Genomic DNA, 19,681 nt, shown 5'->3' on the forward strand with positions numbered 1-19,681 from the left:
TTAACAATCTGGTGACATACAAAAATGTTGCAATTTTTTAAACAATACTAAGATAAAATGTGGGCTTTCCTGGTGGCTCAGAGGTTAGAAGTGTCTGCCTCCAATGCGGGAGACCCGGGCTCAATCCCTGGGTCGGGAAGATCTCCTGCAGAAGGAAATGGTAACCCACTCCAGTACTCTTGCCTGGAGAATCCCATGGACGGAGAAGCCTGGTAGGCTACGGTCCACGGGGTTGCAAAGAGTCAGACAGGACTGAGCCACTTCACCTTCACCTTCAAGATAAAATGTGGGAAAAGTGAGTTTGTAAAATCAGATAAGAAATTAGTTGATAGAAGTTAGGAGAAGAGTTAATGGTTCCTGTTGAATATTAACCAGTTATGCATAAATCTAAAAATATATATTATAGCATCAGTACTATAAATATATATATATATATATATAATTTCTGAATTAGTATTATTCTACAGCCATATATATTTTTAACAAGATTCTAGAGACACATGATCAGGCTCAATGTTAGTGTAATTGAAAGTGAACTCTATCCCTCATTTACTGACAAATTAGGAATCATCTCAAAATGTTTTATGTATAACAAATGCCAAGGTTAGAATTTATATTTCTGATTTAATTACTACATTTAAAGGTGATTTGAAATTTTCAGAAATTAAACTTACAAAAGACTGAGGAATATCATTTTAACCTTATTAAAATGTGAATACAGAAGTGATTGTTATTTCTAATTTAAGCCCGTTATTATTCGTAGCATGGCAGTTATTATAGATGACGAAGAAAAAGAGTCCAGTTCTTGGGGTATAGGGTAATAAATACTATGTTCTGTTACTTTCATTATATATTTTCCAATTTTGATGTAAATAAGAAAAAAAAATGTAGTCATGGAAGTCACTTACTATTATATCAATTTTATACAGAGTTGACCTTGACCAAAAAAACAAGCTTTGAAAAGTAGAAATGTTCCGAGCTAAGTAATATACATTAATCATTAACATTAACTCAATTTTGAGATAAATAATAAATCTCTTCTGATTTTATAGCTAAGAGTTAATCCAGTAGAGTGGTTATCATCAACTCCAAGCCTTTTAGCGTTTTTAATTGTTCTATTCAAATGAAAAGCTTTATGCCAGCTTTTGTTACCACCCAATTAATTCTCAAAACCAATTAAGATAAAATCATACATAATAATCTCCTACTTATTACTAAGTGTATAAAATTTGCCTTCATCACTTATTTCTTTTGACCTACCATTGACAACTCCTGATTAGTGGAGCTCCAATACTTTTCACTTCTCTCCTTATTAGCATTAATGGACATGTGGAAAAAGACACCCACTTCAACTTGCTAATTCAGATCGACATTGCACATTTCCTATAATTTGAATATCTCTATAATTGTTTGTCTTTGAATACCTGACTTCACATTATTTTTTTTTTAAACATCACTTCTGCTTAAGAACAACATGATACTTCACACTGTGTTGTAATTAACCTGTTGGTTGGTGATTATTCTAACTCATATAAATATTCTGAGAAAAAAACTAAATGTTAGATATAACCTTTTTAAGTTCATAAATCAGATGTGTAAATTATATTTCTGATTAATTTTGATTTGGATAAATGACTGTGATATTTCTCAAACTCTGGATGCTGTTCTATCAATATATAATTTTAAGCACTCATTCAAGTAATTTTAATATCAATTAGAAACAATTTATAAAGTATATTTAATTATTGTATTCTTTCCATAAATATAATTTAGTACTATGTAAATTTAAATTTATTGCAACAATATTGTGAAATTAAGTGTTAGCGTATTTTTGCCATCTGGATTTTAAAATTATTAGTCACATCTATGTTAGGACGTTAACAGCAGTCAAATGCATTTTTATGCTTCATCTGTATAAACAGATTCAATTAAAATATTTTAAGAAAATATATATTTAAAATAAAGCCATGAAATTAAAAGACACTTACTCCTTGGAATTACGACCAACCTAGACAGCATATTAAAAAGCAGAAACATTACTTTGCCAACAAAGGCCCATCTAGTCAAGGCTATGGTTTTTCCAGTAGTCATGTATGGATATGAGAGTTTGATTATAAAGAAAGCTGAGCACTAAAGAATTGATGCTTTCTAACTGTGGTGTTGGAGAAGACGCTTGACAGTCTCTCGGACTGCAAGGAGATCCAACCAGTCCACGCTAAAGGAGATCAGTCCTAAGTGTTCACTGGAAGGACTGATGTTGAAGCTGAAAGTCCCACACTTTGGCCACCTGATGCGAAGAGCTGACTCGTTGGAAAAGACCCTGATGCTGGGAAAGATTGAGGGCAGGAGAAGAAGGGAACGACAGAGGATGAGATGGTTGGATGGCATCATTGACTCAATGGACATGAGTTTGGGTAAACTCTGGGAGTTGGTGGTGGACAGGGAGGCCTGGCATGCTGCAGTCCATGGGGTCACAAAGAGTCAGACACGATTGAGCGACTGAACTGAACTAAAAAATATATTGATGACTATGTGTTCATGCAAAACTCTGGGATAAACCATACATATTATTAGCTATGTGGAATTAATTTGTCTTCATAAATATCTAAAATGACAATAAATTAGTGCATTTTATATCTATCTTAATAATGCTTTATTAATGGGATATTTCTGAATTTTCATTACATGTGCGTATAAGATATCCCATATATCTAGTACACGTGCCCAACAATAGTGAGAACAGTCAACTAAAGCAATGATTTCCCATTATGATTTGAACAGGGAATTTGGACATTTTTGTGAAAGAAGTAGTTTTAAGATATACTATGGGAAGATAATGAAATAAAACAAAGTTATGTCTTACCTTCAAAATATCTTCTTTGATACTATGATATTATTTATGTTTCATATGGTATAGATGTTACCATAATTTTAATATTACAGTTAGCAACACAATATTTTTGATTGAATATCAGTTTAAAAAAACTGGAAATCTTGTTCCAGCCCTCCAATTTACATGCCAGAAGTAAAGCTTGATTAGATACTAGTCTCTCAGGTCACCAATCATACAAGGATCAAAGGCCCTGGCAGCAAAATTTGTCTAAGAAATTAATCAAGGGTTGGGGGCAGGGTAAAGTCATCCAGTCTTGAGAATTAACAAGATATGCAGTTAAAGACAGAGAAGGCAATGGCACCCCACTCCAGTACTCTTGCCTGGAAAATCCCATGGACAAGAGGAGCCTGGTAGGCTGCAGTCCATTGGGTCATGAAGAGTTGGACACTTACTGAGCAACTTCACTTTCAATTTTCACTTTCATGCATTGGAGAAGGAAATGGCAACCCACTCCAGTGTTCTTACCTGGAGAATCCCAGGGACGGGGGAGCCTGGTGGGCTGCCATCTATGGGATCGCACAGAGTCGGACACGACTGAAGTGACTTAGCAGCAGCAGCAGCAGTTAAAGAACAAGTTGAAACAGTAGAACCTAGTAATAAAAAGTAACTTCTATTTTCTTAAAGAATTAGAAAAGAAAGGCATTTGCTTAGAAATGAATTTGGTATAGTTGAAGGAGATGAAATGAGGATGATAGGGGAGATGTTTAAAATATAATTGTCTTTTTTGGACAATCTTATTCTCAGGTGATAAACTACTTTCTTTATGCAAATGCAAATATACATTTTTTTAAAATGTGCATTCTGTTAGACTGGTGATTTCATTTCAATTGGACAAATGAGAAGAAATAAGTCAGTTAGACTGTACTGTTTTTCACTGAAACTGCCAGCTGCCCTCAAAGTCTTGAATTGAAAAGTAGGAAGTTAAACAGCACACAAAAATTCAGGTTATTGTTTTTTTTAACACAAAATGAAGATAAAATATAAAATAGAATGTCAATGATATCAACAGATACAACAGTCATAAACCAACTTGAAACAGCTGGGAATGCATTCTGAAAAAGAAATCTGGAGCCCTAAGTTGCTAGGGAACACGATCATAACAGTGACTTTTATCTACATGTGATTTAACTTTGATCAACTTAGAAGAGGTATCTTTTTAAAGTTAACTGTATTTGTATTTGCAGCCAATTTTTCACTTGGAAACCACTTTACCTACAAAGACATGAATATTATTCCTGAATAATATTTTTGATAAGGAAATGTCCCTTGAGGATTTGTTTCATTCAAAAAGTAAAACACACTCACATGCCTTCATTGACAGTTGTCATTTTTCAGCGAGGTAAATGAAGGAATATCCTTCATGTGGCTGCTTTCATAACTGTGATACTTTACTATTGGCTCCAGGTTACCTTCAGGAGCCTGAGAGGTCAGAACTTGAGAGATGCTGAAAAAAATCCCTCTGCTAATGTTATTTTATCCATATTACAAAATTCTGGACAGGAAAATGAAATATATTAAATGAATTTCTGACTGTATGTGAATTTTAGGTTCAAAAACTTCCATTCCCACTCATACTCAATTGGCAGACAACAGTGCCTGAGAAATGGTTGAATGTTTTTGGAAAAAGTGAACAGTGATGAGTTCAACTCCACACTTTGGGGGAGATAGCTACAGAATCCTTCATTCATTCAGTAAACCTACACTGATCTGGAAAGATCTAGATCTGCTAATCTGTGAGATGCATGAGTGAAGATACTTGGCTAATTCACTTCTGTATTCCCCAAATTTAAACAGACCTGGTGATAAGATAAAAGGTAAGATAGAAGCAAGGATCTTACTTTAAAGGAATGGTTTGTGTGCTTAACTTAGAGACTATATTCTCTAGAAGCTAGAGAATATGGAAGGACTTTAAGTGAATATGCTGACACTCACTGTGTGAAAAATTGAATGCGAAGTGTCATTTCTAATGTAGCAATATCCATTAGGAGACACAGGCATTATTTTGGTAGAGGTAATAAGATTCTGAACAAGAGTAGCCAAAGTGAGAGTGGTGAAGAGAAGATGTATTTGAGATATATTTGGGAAAAAAAAAATGACGAGATTGGATAACCATCCTCCTTCACCCACCTCAGTCGTGTCTGACTTTTGCGACCCCATGGACTCTACAGTCCATGGAATTCTCCAGGCCCGAATACTGGAGTGGGCAGCCTATCCCTTCTCCAGGGGATCTTCCTGACCCAGGAATCGAACTGGGGTCTCCTGCATTGCAGGTGGATTCTTTACCACCTGAGATATCAGAGAAGCCCTTTGGAGAATTAGCATCCCTCTAATCTTCGTCCTTGTTTCCTCTTCTTTTTAAAATTTTATTCACACACTGATGACTCAAATTCTGTCTCTAACCTCAATCTCTCTTCTGTGCTCTAGGACTAGGACTATCTCATTCATTTACATGTTTCAAAGGCATCTCCAGGGAATCTCTATTATTCTTTTCCTGTGTCCCTTATCATAAAATGTAGCTCCATTTACCTGACTGGTTTTTGAAGCTGGAAACCAAAAGTAACTTTGAAATATCATTCTTGCTTTGTCATAGGAAATCCATTGTGTCTTCATGTTCTTCATCCCTCTTGGACTCTAGGACTCCATTGTCTTTCACCTGGATTATCACATAATATTCTTAATTCAGTTTTTTCATATCCACTCTTAGTCCACTCCCAATCCAGTCTCTATAATGTAGTTGCTATGATCTTTTCAAAATGCAATTCTGATTTGTTAGCACCTTTCAACTTGAAATTTTTAGTGGCTCCATTATTTTACAATAAACACTGGCATCCTTAATCTTTAACATTTTATGTAATGTTAAATAATCTGGCCATTTTCAGATTACTCTCTTGCCTCTTCTAATGTCACTGTACCTTTTCTTTGTATTCCTCTGCTAAACGGGGTATATTTCTATTTCTTCAAATTATATGCCCTCTCCCTTCAGGACATTTACATATGCTATTTCCTCCGCCTAAAATGCTCTTCTCACCTGCAACTACTTCAAACATTAATGCATTAGGTAGGTCTTCCAACAGCTTACTCCCACCCCTCTATCGAGATAGTACGTATCTCCTATAAGGACTCATAGTTACCAATATATTTTGATTCATAAAAGTTATCACAGTTAGAATTTATATATTGGTGTAATTTCCCTATTGATGTCCAGTTTTCTAACTGGGCTGAGGGCAAGATACTACGTCTGTTTTGCTTAGCAAAATATCTTTAGATTCTGGTACAATGTTTAGTGTTTAATATATTCTTTTAGTTAATGTTTGACAATTGAATGAATGGGTGAATTAATGACCAGTTAGAGGGAATAAGATAAGGAAAAGATTTCAATATATGCCAAAATTTCCTGAAAATAGATTTTTTTCAGGCTCATCCAAACAGATGGTCTCAAGTCAAATATATATGATTAAAATTAAAAGTACTTTTAAATAAATAACTGTAAAATGAAGAATAAGCTATACTGAAATGTCAAGGACTTTTTACCCTGTCATTATTTGAGTTACGCTTTAGAAAACAATGCTAATCAAAGAATATTTTGGATTTCATCATGAAGAAAAAAAATAATACAGAACTCTGTGAGATTATATCAAAATTCAATAAATGGTTTTAAGTAATAGCTCTAAAAAGTTTTTGAAAGGTTACCACATAGAGACCAAAGAACTGATGAAATATAATACCATATAGTACACAATAAAATTGTCGGTTTTGTTGACCTTCTTAAATCCATTACTTAGGGTGTACTCAGCAAATCTTGTTAAATTCTTGCTACTGAGACCTTTGTGAACAAAACTTTCTTTTGTAAATTCATTTACTAACAGCCTGCCCTGGTAGGTTAACAGCGATAAAAATATTTCCTGGGAATCCAGCTTAGACTAGACTAAATTGAAAAGACTGTGACCAGAGTTCTGCTCTCTGATCAGTGACTGTAGCTGAGAAAATGAGAAGGGTCCAAAGACTAGAAAATGTGTATTGCAGCTCTTATGTTCCACACTTACGGTTGTTTCGACAGAAGCATGTTTTTCTCTTCCATATAAAGGTAGAGACGTGAAAGATCTTTGGATTGCAGACTCATAAATATCATCATATTTGGGGTGCTTGATAGCCTCATCATTCTTCCAGTGGGTTTAAATTCAACATATTCTGGGTATAAAACTATTTAGATGCAGACATAGAGACCAAACATGTGGACACAGGGGGAGGAAGGGCAGGGTGGAAAGAACTGGGAGATTAGGATTGACATATTTACACTGCTGCTGCTAAGTCGCTTCAGTCGTGTCCGACTCTGTGTGACCCCATAGACGGCAGCCCACCAGCCTCCCCCGTCCCTGGGATTCTCCAGGCAAGAACACTGGAGTGGGTTGCCATTTCCTTCTCCAAATGCATGCAAGTGAAAAGTGAAAGTGAAGTCGCTCAGTCGTGTCCGACTCTTAGCAACCCCATGGACTGCAACCTACCAGGCTCCTCCATCCATGGGATTTTCCAGGCAAGAGTACTGGAGTGGGGTGCCATTGCCTTCTCCGCATATATACACTACCATGTGTGAAATAGGTAGCTAGTGGGAACCGGCTGTATAGCACTGGGGTTCGGCTTGGTGATCTGTGATGACCTAGAGGGGTGAGAAGGGGGACAGGGAGGTCCAAGAAAGAGGGGATATATGTGTACATATAGATGGCAGTTCATTGTACAGCAGAGACTAACACAACATTGTAAAGCAACTGTCTTCAATAAAAACATTAAATATTTACATATAAAATAATTTTTTGGACATAATATTAGAGGTTAGGTCAAATAAAGCTCAACCACTTACTGGCTATTACTTGGCTTTCACATCCACAACAAATTTATAATGATGGTACTAACCCCAAGGATTTGTGGTGAGAATCCCATGTGCTGATATATGTAGAACACGTGGAAAAATACCTGGGTGTAGTCAGAGCTTAATACACTTAAATCATGATCATTACCATCATAGAATTAACCAAAAAAATATGTGCCCTCTAAAACCTCACAATATATTAAGATATATTTTTAAAACACAAGGAAAATGATAATTCCTGTTGTTATTGTTCGTTCAGTCGCTCTGTTGTGTCCGACTCATTGTGAACACATGGACTGCAGCTTAGCTTCACCATCTCCTGGAGTTTGCTCAAACTGATGCCCATTGAATCAGACATCACGTCAGACTGCGTCAGATACCATCCAACCATCTCATCCTCCCTCATCCCCTTCTCCTGCCTTCAATCTTTCCCAGCATCAGGGTCTTTTCTAATGAGTCAGTTCTTTGTACCAAGTGGCCAAAGTGTTGGAGCTTCAGCATCAGTCCTTCCAATGAATATTCAGGGTTGATTTTCTTTAGGATTGATTGGTTTGATCTCCTTACTGTCCACGGGACTCTCAAGAGTCTTCTTCAGCACCACGGTTCACAGGCATAAATTTTTCCAGGCTCAACCATTTTTATTGTCCAGTTCTCACATCCATACATGACTAGTGGAAAAACCATAGCTTGACTAGACTAACCTTTGTGGGCAAAGTAATGTCTCTGCTTTTTAATATGCTGTCTAGGTTAGTCATAGCTTTTCTTCCAAGGAGTAAGTGTCTTTTAATTTCATGGCTGCAGTCACCATCTACAGTGGTTTTGCAGCCCAAGAAAATAAAGTCTGCCACTGTTTCCATTGCTTCCCCATCTATTTGCCATGAAGTGATGGGACTAGATGTGATGATCTTAGTTTTTTGAATGTTGAGTTTTAAGCCAGATTTTTCACTCTCCTCTTTCACCTTCATCAAGAGGCTCTTTAATTCCTTTTTGCTTTCTGCCTTCAGGGTGTTATCATATGCATATCTGAGGTTATTGATATTTCTCCCAGCAATCTTGATTCCAGCTGTGCCTCATTCAGCCTGGCATTTCACATGATATATTCTGAATATAAGTTAAATATGCAGGGTGACAAAATACAGCTTTGTCATAGTCCTTTCCCAATTTGGAACCTGTCTGTTCCATGTCTGGTTCTAACTGTTGCTTCTTGACCTGCATACAGGTTTCACAGGAGGTAGGTAAGGTGGTCTGGTATTCCCAGCTCTTGAAGAATTTTCCACAGTTTGTTGTGATATATACAGTCAAAGCCTTTAGTGTAGTCAATGAAGCAGAAGCAGATGTTTTTTCTGTAATTTTCTAACTTTTGCTATGATCCAACAGATGTTGGCAATTTGATCTCTGATTCTTCTGCTTTTTCTCAATCCAACTTGTGCTGTGCTGTTCTCAGTCATGTCCCACCCTTTTGTGACCCCAAGGACTGTAGCCCTCCATGCTCGTCTGTCCATGGAATTTTCCAGGTAAGAATACTCAAGTAGGTTGCCATTTTCCTTCTTCAGGGGATCTTCCCAACCCAGGGATCAAACCCAAGTCTCTTGCATTTCATACAAGGCAATTGGCAGGCAGGTTCTTTACCATGGAGCTACCTGGGAAGCCCAATCCAGCTTGTACAACTGGAATTTCTCAGTTCACATACTGTAGAAGCCTAGCATGGAGAATTTTGAGCATTATTTTGCTAGCATGTGAAATGAGTGCAGTTATACTGTAGCTTGAACATTCTTTGATAATTTCTAAATAACAGTTAATACATAAATTTAAGAACTGTCACAAGGTACATACAATTAATTGCCAAATAAATTGACTTTTTAAAGATTGTTATAGGAGAGCAGAGGATGAATGGAGAGACCAATCAGGGTGGGGATCTATGGACTTTTTTTTTTAGAGAAGATCAGTTTTGGTTAGAGCTCATGAAATTAGTAAATATACTGCTTTTATGTTAGAAAATTCTGGCAAATACTTGCTTAAAACTATATTGTAGCTTGCATCAAGCCTTGTTCCAAAAATATTGGGGCAATTACAGGAATGGATAAGAGCATATATCAAAAATATTGTGAAAATATACTCTAAAGGAATATTTTTAATAAGCTGTTATCAAAAAAAGTCAAATGCCGTTTTTTACTGGGGGATGTCTAAGGCCTTTTCTCTGGAGCACTACAAATACTGGATTATTGCTGTGGCATACCCCAGAAGATCTCTTAAAGACATGTAAAATGGAGACAAAAAACCCAGCATGACATTTGATTACGAGTGGAATCTGTTAAATTGTGCTCAAATGTTCCACCCTAAATCTCAGGAGTCATACTCACTGGAGTCTGGGCAGAGATCAGGGCCAGAACCTGAGAGAAAGCATTTGCTCCATGGTCTGTGGGTTAACCAGCCCAAACTGCCTGCTGTGAGCTTTCTTATAGCTGAACACCCCAACTCTACCTGCCCCTCCATGGGAGAAACGTGAGGAGAAATGTCACAGGCTAGCCTAGATTCTTAGTGTCAGGGGAATCTCCTGTTGGGGAGAGAGGGCTTTTCTTTCTTGGAAAATATCTCCCCAGACACAGAAGATTGTCTCCCCAGCTAATCCTGTCTCTAGGATTTATTCAGTCTGTCAGGACATGTCCTTAGGGTCCATGGGTAGAATTAAGTAGAGGAGCCTTCCACTGAGAAGTATTTTGCCCTAGTAAGATGGGCAGTAAAATAATAAAATCACTTTCTTATGAGGGCAAGAGGTACAAACTCAACTTTTTTTACCTAGTGGAAATCTAGAAATAGCTTTGAACCAAACTCAATTCCAAGTTTATAGTACCGAGTTCAAATGACAGTGAAGGGCATATTTATGGCATGCTGCCTTTGGGAAAAACTGACTCAGAGGCTCCTATTCACTCAGTTGTGTCCAACTCTTTTCGACCCCATGAACTGTAGCCCACCAGGCTCCTCTGTCCGTAGGATTTTCCAGGCAAGAATACTGGAAAGAAAGTGAAGTCAGTCAGTCATATCCGACTCTTTGTGACCCCATAGACTGTAGCCTACCAGGCTCCTCTGTCCATGGGATTTTCCAGGCAATAGTACTGGAGTGGATTGCCATTTCCTTCTCCAGGGGATCTTCCCAACCCAGGGCTCAAACCTGAGTCTTCCGCGTTGTAGACAGACGCTTTACCGTCTGAGCCACCAGGGAAGTATACTGGAGGGGTTGCCATTTCCTTCTCCAGGGGATCTTCCCAACCCAAGGATCAAACCTGGGTCTCCTGCATTGCAAGCAGATTCTTCAGCATCTGAGCCACGAGGAAGCCCACCTATCATAGTTAAGAGGGCTAAATAGAGGGGGATCTGGATTACAAGCAATGTGGAAATATTTAGTAACAGTTTATATTGGAAGGCACTTCAAAAGTTACAATATTTATAAATCTTCTTTTCAAGAAGCTGAAATACTGAATACAAATGCAAACTTTCAATATAAAATGAAGGAAATGGTAGAAAATGACATGTTTATTAATTCTTTAAGAAAGTCATTATTCTTCTGGTACTAATCTTGCTTTCTTCCTGCCCCCCATAATTTTTATGAAATTATCAGATATACCACCAAGTAGATGGAGAGAAACCCTGAACACTTAAAAAAAATAGCTGCCAGAATTTTGAAGAAAAAAAATCCTCATGTACCTAGAAGAAATTAATTGCTCTGTCTAAATTGTTGATAACAGTGGCAAGAAAAAGATGCTACTTTCATCATTTATTCAAAGCTGCCAAAATGGTATTGGAGACATTGATAAAAAATAACTACATTTGCAATTTAAATAACATGAAATATTTCATTTTTAGCTGCACTCCTCCTTTTATTTCTCAGGCAAATTCATTCCTCTTTTCAGCTTGGCTGCCTGATTGCTCGCCTTCGTAATATACTGTTTGGAATGATTTAAATGCACTGCCTTAAAACAGAAAAAAAAGATAAGTGGATTTTTTTTTTTTAAAGCTCACACACATTGGTATGTTTTGAAAGGGAACTCTTTACTCAAATTTACTATAAAACATAGTTTCAAATTGTAAGCTTTAAAATTTGGAAATATGGGGAAGGGGAGAAAGAGAATTTGACTTACAAAATGAAATAGGGTGTCTCTCATAGACAAATCTTCATGGGTTTCATTTTAATTAACCTGCCTTCATTTTTATTGTAGTATTATTCAGTTTCACTTTATGGTGCCATTTAGACAGTAAACTTTTCACACATCTGCAGGGACTGATAACAATGAGCTTAATTTAAATTAAAACTATCGGTGCAATTTAAAGAGACCAGGGCTACTAAGAATATTTGCTATAAGAGCATATATTAGAGCATCCTTTATTTTCAAAATGTCTATAGAAATGCTGAAGGTTATGCAGAGAGTTTTACCCTGTTTTTTTTCTTCTTATACCACGTTGTTCACTTATTTTCTAATTTGGAGATCTTTAAGAAACTAAACTGTTCTTCTTGATTCTCAATTAATTTGTTTCAACTTCTGTATGACTAGACTAATCCTGAGTTGTTTGAGCTATAATTATTATTTGGAATTGTTAGAGTTTGATTTTACTGTTTATGGAAAAATAAGAATTGTAATTAGGTCTTATAAATAGAATTATTTAAATGGCTTTGGTAGAAAACATATAATCAAGAAGTTACTTAGTAAAACAAAGGAAATGTATTGTCCAGAAAAATTGAAAGTTTAAAAAACAAGTACATAGTAATAGGAAATAAAATGCCTGTAAAAAAAATAATTATCTGATTGTGGTTCCACTGCTTGCAATATTGTTTCACATAAATCTTGATTTTTAGACCACTCTAAGTTTCCTAAAATCACCTATTATGTATTATATAATTATGTAACCATGTATCATGTTAGTATTAGCTTTCTCTGAACTCCTTCACCCTTGTTTTAAGATTTTAAGCATATGATTGATTTGAACACGATTTTGGGTTTTCTTCAAATCACTTTTATTTAAGTGTAGGCAAGGGATATATTTTTCACTGGTCTAGAGCTCACAAGCGGAGAAGGCAATGGCACCCCACTCCAGTACCTTGCCTGGAAAATCCCATGGACAGAGGAGCCTGGTAGGCTGCAGTCCATGGGGTCGCTAAGAGTCGGGCACGACTGAGCGACTTCACTTTCACTTTCATGCATTGGAGAAGGAAATGGCAACCCACTCCAGTGTTCTTGCCTGGAGAATCCCAGGGACGGGGAAGCCTGGTGGGCTGCAGTCTATGGGGTCACACAGAGTCGGACACGACTGAAGCGACTTAGCAGCAGCAGCAGCAGAGCTCACAAGACCTCCACTGTTTAAGTTAAAAAAAAGTTAATAGATTTAATCAATATTTATTATTAATTACACCTTAAAGGAAAATATTGCCAGATGAATTAATGGTGTTATGTGGAAAATATTTTAACTAACCCAGAAAATAACACCTCAGTAAATGATTTAATAATACATTTAAAGTCTGTTTAACTGCAACACATAACACGAAAAAATTAGCAACTAAAACACACTAATAAATAACAACATTGTGCTGTGCAGTTAGGAATTTTCTAGTATCCATTCAATCATTCATTAAATATTTAATGTTTTAGTCTCTGTTTTTGCTGTTGATGAGTCTCTTCCTTTGTCAGTTTTGATATGTGTGCATGAGAATGTACTATAAAGAAAAATAAAGAAGGGTAAAGGCAGAAGGAGAGTTGAGGGGTTGAAACTGTAAGTAGGGAAAGATCAAAAACATTTGAGTAGACATCTGAATACAGTCAAAGAGTGAGTCAAGGGACTATCTGGAGTAGCAGAGCATTTCTTGTGCAGTATGGATGCAATGCAAAAAACATTAGAGTTGGAAGCATACCCTGTTAACAATGACATTTCAAGGGGTGCTAGAAAATAATAGATTGTGGATGAGTGAAGAGGAAAGGGGATAACTTTCTTTAGTGGGAGGAACAAACCCATTGAGGCCCAGGAGTTGTAAGCTTGGTGAAATGGAATGAACGCTTAGTCTACACAGAGATTCACTAAGTGATTGGGTTAATTTTGATAAACCCACATCCAGCAGAAGGAGTTAAAAGGAAGAGAAAGATTTGGGAGTAGACTTCTGACACTGTCTGATGTGTTCATATTATGAAAAACCCAGGTAATAGTTATTATTTACATGCATTTGTGTCAAAATTTCAGTCCCCAAAGAATTACTATAATTTGAATAAGGTCAGCAATGATCTAATTTTCAATTGATTTAATGATTATAGTGTTTAAAATAACAGAAGTATGACTCTTGACTCTCTTCATATCTAATATTCTATCTATAAAACCAAATTGCTCATTATAAAGTAATAGAATTCCTGAGTTGTAAATCCCTTGACCTGGTCAAGCTTATTTCCTACATTCTAAATTTTATGCTCAAGAATTACTAACTTCCACAAATCTAATCATAGTGATTATAATAATAAAGCTTTGGCAGAATTAGATTATATGCTTTATCAAGTCAGAGAAAATTAGTCAATATAATATGACAAGTTTAATAAGGCCAAATGGAATAATATTCTATTTCCCTATATGTTGTTGGTTAGAAAAGATTTTTGTTGTCCTCTTACAGTATTTTTAAGGTAGTCAAATTGGGGTGGAACATTGTTTAAGTGAAAATGCAAATATATTAAATTTAGCTTAAGATGAATTTTCTCCAATTTTTATTAGAACAGCCAGATCTACAAGCTCCAACAGAACACATCATTATTCATCAATTACTTACAATTCCCTCTCTTATCCAAATATTTAAAAGAATATTTAATGGGATGCACAGATGTGTGTGTTGTGCTAATGTGTATTTATGCATGATATATTTGGTTTCTAAGCTATCCAGGAACCTACTTTTATCTTTTAAAACCATCTATCCATCCTAATCATTTAAATACATTCACTATGTGTGTTGAGCATATAGAGAACATTTTGAGGTTTAGGTATAAGATTATCTCTTCTTTCTATAACACTGTCTTAGGACTTCCCTGGTGGTCTAGTGGTTAAGAATCTGCCTTGCAGTGCAGGGAACACAGGTTTGATCCCTGGTCAGAGAATTAAGATCCCATATGCTGCAGAGTAATTATGCCTGTGGACTACAATGAGAGAGTCTGTGTGCTCCAACAGGGACCCAAATAAATAAATAATTTTTTTAAATTGCTCTCTTTTTCCTCAGCCTCTTGTCATATATTCTCTTTTCCACATTTTGTTGTTGGATATTATCATTCTTCATTAAAACTTTGAGATGGGATAATTACTGGAATATTAATTTATGATATTTCCTTTATTTTTTTCTCTTCTCTCATTTTAAGAAGGTTGTTAGGACATTTTAAGGAAATTTTCCTTAAGGCAAAGACATAATGGGAATTTTATATAAACTTTTCTTTCTTGATTTCTTGCATTTTAAAATGTGGAGTAACTAAAAAATATAATGCTGAGATGTTTCAGAAAAGGAAGGAAAAGCAGGGTACATTTTAAGAAAAAAAAAGAAGTGATTCAGAGATATTGGTAAGAGATTAATGATGTTATCAATGGGACTTTTAGGAACTATATGATACCCCATGGAACAATTTGGGAAGTTGGAAGAAGAGAAGGCAGAGAACAAAAGCGCCACCTGTATCAGAGATACAGGAAGGCACTAGAGTTCAATGGACCACTGTAAGCTTGAAACATGTCAGTGTTAACAATGATGCTGTTGTGGTTGTTTAGTTGTTAAATCGTACCTGACTCTTTTGTTACCCCGTGGGCTGTAGCCCGCCAGGCTCCGCTATCCATGGGATTTTCTAGGCAAGGCTACTGGAGTGGGTTGCCATTTCCTTCTCCAGGGGATCTTCCTGACACAGGGATCAGACCCACATCTCCTGCAGTGGAAGGCAGATTCTTTACCACTGAGGCACCAGGGAAGGCTAACAATGATGTACTGGAGGCCAAATGACCACTTTCCCAGTGGAGAGCATAGGTCCGTTTTCTACTTTCCCATAGTCTCCTAAATTGCTCACAACAGGGTGCAACAGAACTCATCAGTGACTCCAGAATGGACTATAAATAATTTAAAGAAAAATATTAAAATGCAATATTTCTTGAGAACCTTGGTTTGGGGTCTGAATAAGTCAGACCTTCTTTGGGGGTTCAAATAATTCAAATTTATCTTTAATCATCAGTGAACTTTAAGAAACATTTTAAAAAGTTTTGTTAGAAGGATAATCTGAATATAATATAATATCAAGCTATTCCTAAGGGATTTACCAAACAATCACAGAAAATTTAGAAACTATAGTATAGTTGTAATGTGGATAAGTCATGTAGTAAATCATTTCTTAAACGTCTCAATATCATGTCGGTATTAAAGTCTTATTTTAAAACTTTAATTAAAAAGGGTTAAGTCTTCAAATGTTTCCTTTGAATTGTTGATCTATAGTTAAGTGCCATTTTAGATAGTGGAAAAATACAATTTACTTAATATAAATTCTCAGAGATTTCAAATGTCATATATATTTGATGGTGATGAAAACAGGAAGTAATTACTTAATCAGTCGAAGATATTGTGAGGACTTCTCTGGTGGCCTAGTGGCTGAGACTCTGCACTCCCAATGCAGGGCACCCCGGTTCAATCCTTGGTCAGGGAACTAGATCCCACATGCTGCAACAAAGACATAAATAAGGAAATAAATATTAAATATATATACAATATATTGTGAAGTCTTCTTATAATCTACTTAGAAAATAGTTTATCACTAGAAAAAGGCTACACATGTACATGTTGTATTTATTTCCTAGTGAGTGAAAATCAGTCGTGTCCAACTCTTTGCGACCCCATGGACTATACAGTTGAAGAAATTCTCCAGGCCAGAATACTGGACTGGGTAGTCTTTCCCTTCTCCAGGGATTTATTTCCTATGTCTGCCACAAAACAGAATGACAAACTGAGTGGCTTAAAAAACAGAAGTTTAGCATCTCACAATTGTGGAGGCTAGAAATCTGAAATCAAGTGTGTCATCTGGGCCATGCTGTCTCTAAAGTCTAAGTGAGGATCTTTCCTCCCTACCTTTATGGTGGTATCAAAGACAAATTGCACCTGTTGAATGAAAGAGAAAAAACACACAGCCTAAAAGTTGAGTTATGTTTTATTTGGTGAGGACTTAAGCCAGAGACACAGCCCCTCAGATAGCTCTGAGGAACTGCTCTGAAGAGGTAAAGGAGGAGACAGGATACAGAGGAGTTTTTGCAACAAAGACCGGGTTGTCAGACTTCAAAAGATTACTGTCAGTTAAAGAAAACCAGGTATCTCAAGTTAATTAATTTAGCACTTTTCTCTGTATGGAAAGATGCAAGAGTTTGAGCTTACTGAAAGCATTCTTTTGATATGGACCTTAGCCATCTGGGGCCAGTATCCTGTGCTTTCCCATCCTGAGTTCCCTAAGGATGCATGGATGCAATGGGGACAGATGTAATGGCTTGATGGTTTCATTCTGTGTTTACTGATATGACAGAATATTTTTCATGCACACACTGGACAGTTGACTAGGTAAGAAGACTTTTTCAAGACTTGCAATAGAAGTCAGGACTATTTCAATAGAAGTGATAGAATGAATGTAACTCTGTTGAGTTCCTGAGTACTGGCTGTGAGCCTACCTCTTCTCTCCCAAATTAGTAACAGTAACATTATTATAGGGATAACCTTAGTAGTGGGTCACCACTAAGTCTCCTGCCTGTATTTTTATAGCAATTATTATGTTTCATTTTATGTCTATTTTTCTAACTATCCCTAGTACCCAGCATAGCACCTGCCATTCATCAATGGAAAATGGTTGAATGAATGAGTGAATGAGCCAAAAAAAAAAAGATTGTAACTTTGCTGAGACAAAAGGCAGACTAGCTTTTAAGCCCTGGGGTGAGCTGCTGCTGCTGCTGCTAAGTCGCTTCAGTTGTATTTGACTCTGTGTGACCCCATAGACAGCAGCCCACCAGGCTCTGCCATCCCTGGGATTCTCCAGGCAAGAACACAGGAGTGGGTTGCCATTTCCTTCTCCAACGCATGAAAGTGAAAAGTGAAAGTGAAGTTGCTCAGTCCTGTCCAACTCTTCGCGACCCCATGGATGGCAGCCTACAAGGCTCCTCTGTCCATGGGATTTTCCAGGCAAGAGTATTGGAGTGGGGTACCATTGTCTTCTCTGCTGGGGTGAGCTAATGGAGCTATACTTGAGTATACTGGGTTAAGAGGTTGGTCAATATCATGAGACTGACTATCTATGTTTGTTAACTGGCATATCAAAGATAGGCTCCTACTCTTCCGTAGAGACTGAGACTAAAGTAAATGCTCAAAAAAAGAGAGGTCCAGGGCTTAGAGTCAGGAATAAACTTGTCTAAAGTTTAGCTAAGCTGAGGGAAATGTTAAAGCTGTCTCTGTTAGTGGTTACTGGCAATCTTTGGTGATTCTTGGCTTGTAGAGAAGTCTCTGCAATCTCTGCTTCTGGTTGAATTCTACATCAGTTTTGGGAAACTATTGATGGCTTTTTAAGTAGGTTTGTATCATGAAGTCATGTTCTTAAAGAGATTCCTTCAACTGCTTAAAAAGACTAAGTAGGCAGATAGCTATTTCCATAGTCTGGGCAAAAATTTCTGGTAACTTATGGAGTAAGAAGATGTCTAAAAAGATATATAGAAGTGAGTATTGAGGTAGATTTCATCTATGGAAATGTGAGAACTTGGCTGAGAAATTGGACTTGAATGAAGATATATATGGAGGAAATGATGATCCTAAGTTTTGTCATTGTCACATGGATCTATACTACGGCCGTTTACTGAACTGGATAATTATAAAGGTCGGAGAAACTTAGTGGGTGAAGTAATTAGAATAGTTCTGGACTATATAAATTTAAAATCTTAGTTTTGTTTTTCTGAGGAAGACTATATGATAGTTAAATATGTATGTCAGCAATTTGGGAAAAAGGTCTAGATAGAGGTCAGTTTGAAAATTATGAATCTTATATGGTGTTTCAAGTAATGGGACTCTTTTATACTAATTGAGGAGAAGGCGATGGCACCCCACTCCAGTACTCTTGCCTGGAAAATCCCATGGGCGGAGGAACCTGGTAGGCTGCCGTCCATGGGGTCACAAAGAGTCGGACATGACTGAACGACTTCACTTTCACTTTTCACTTTCATGCATTGGAGAAGGAAATGGCAACCCCCTCCAGTGTTCTTGCCTGGAGAATCCCAGGGACGGGGGAGCCTGGGGGGCTGCCGTCTATGGGGTCGCACAGAGTCGGACATGACTGAAGTGACTTAGCAAGCAATACTAATTGATACATTTAATATTTATTGAGGAATTAGTCTGTGCTAAACACTGTGTTACACTCATTGTGTTTATTACCTTTACAGAATTCTCATAATTTTATCATATTTGCTCAATTTCTGTCTCCATTATGACAATGAAAATACCTAGTTTTAAAGGGGACAATTAAGATACTTTTTTCATAAAAATGTCAGAAAATCCAATTCCAACAGGATAAGCTACATAGAAAATATGAAAGTGTAGATATTTATATGGGAGAAATATAGTATCTCAGGAGAGTCACGAAGATCATTATTTTTTTGTCTCATTATATTATTCTTTTGTATGATTGGCTTCGTACTAAACCTGACTCCCCTAGAGATCAAAGAGAACCTCCAGGAGCTCTAATCTTCCATGCTTTGAATCCAGCAGAGAAGAGGGAGTATCTTGATCCCAGCCTTCCCATCAAAATCCAAAAATTCACTTTGATTCAACTGACTTAGGTCAATCATATCTACTTTCAAATTAATCTCTAGTCCTCAGAAAGACCTCAGGGCAGCAGGAAGAAAGATGTGTGACACCAGGAGATCCT

General features: G+C 36.8%; 2 protein-coding genes across 5 annotated transcripts in view; one reads left to right on the forward strand and one right to left on the reverse strand.

Annotated features, from left to right (window-relative positions):
- The window catches only part of LOC147365799 (uncharacterized), a 571,237-nt gene that overhangs the window by 489,295 nt on the left and 62,261 nt on the right, over positions 1-19,681 (forward strand). The gene's annotated exons all lie outside the window — the stretch shown is intronic.
- The window catches only part of LOC147365801 (uncharacterized), an 856,584-nt gene continuing 849,749 nt past the window's right edge, over positions 12,847-19,681 (reverse strand). The window contains exons 6-7 of one of the 4 annotated variants that reach the window (XR_015132780.1): positions 16,341-16,455; positions 12,847-13,104 (exon numbers count right to left, since the gene is read on the reverse strand). Coding sequence is in view for 1 of the 4 variants with exons in the window: in XM_086317214.1 (XP_086173340.1) it covers positions 16,442-16,455 (14 nt within the window). In the remaining 3 variants the exon portion in view is untranslated. Of the gene's footprint in view, positions 13,105-15,231; positions 16,456-19,681 lie in introns of those variants that run through there. The other 3 variants (XR_015132770.1, XR_015132771.1, XM_086317214.1) reach the window with 3 other exon arrangements.

This window comes from Bos grunniens, chromosome 9, assembly GCF_055505025.1.
Source record: "Bos grunniens cultivar Pamir isolate PY7600 chromosome 9, Bosgru_T2T1.0, whole genome shotgun sequence".
Taxonomy (NCBI): Eukaryota; Metazoa; Chordata; class Mammalia; order Artiodactyla; family Bovidae; genus Bos; species Bos grunniens.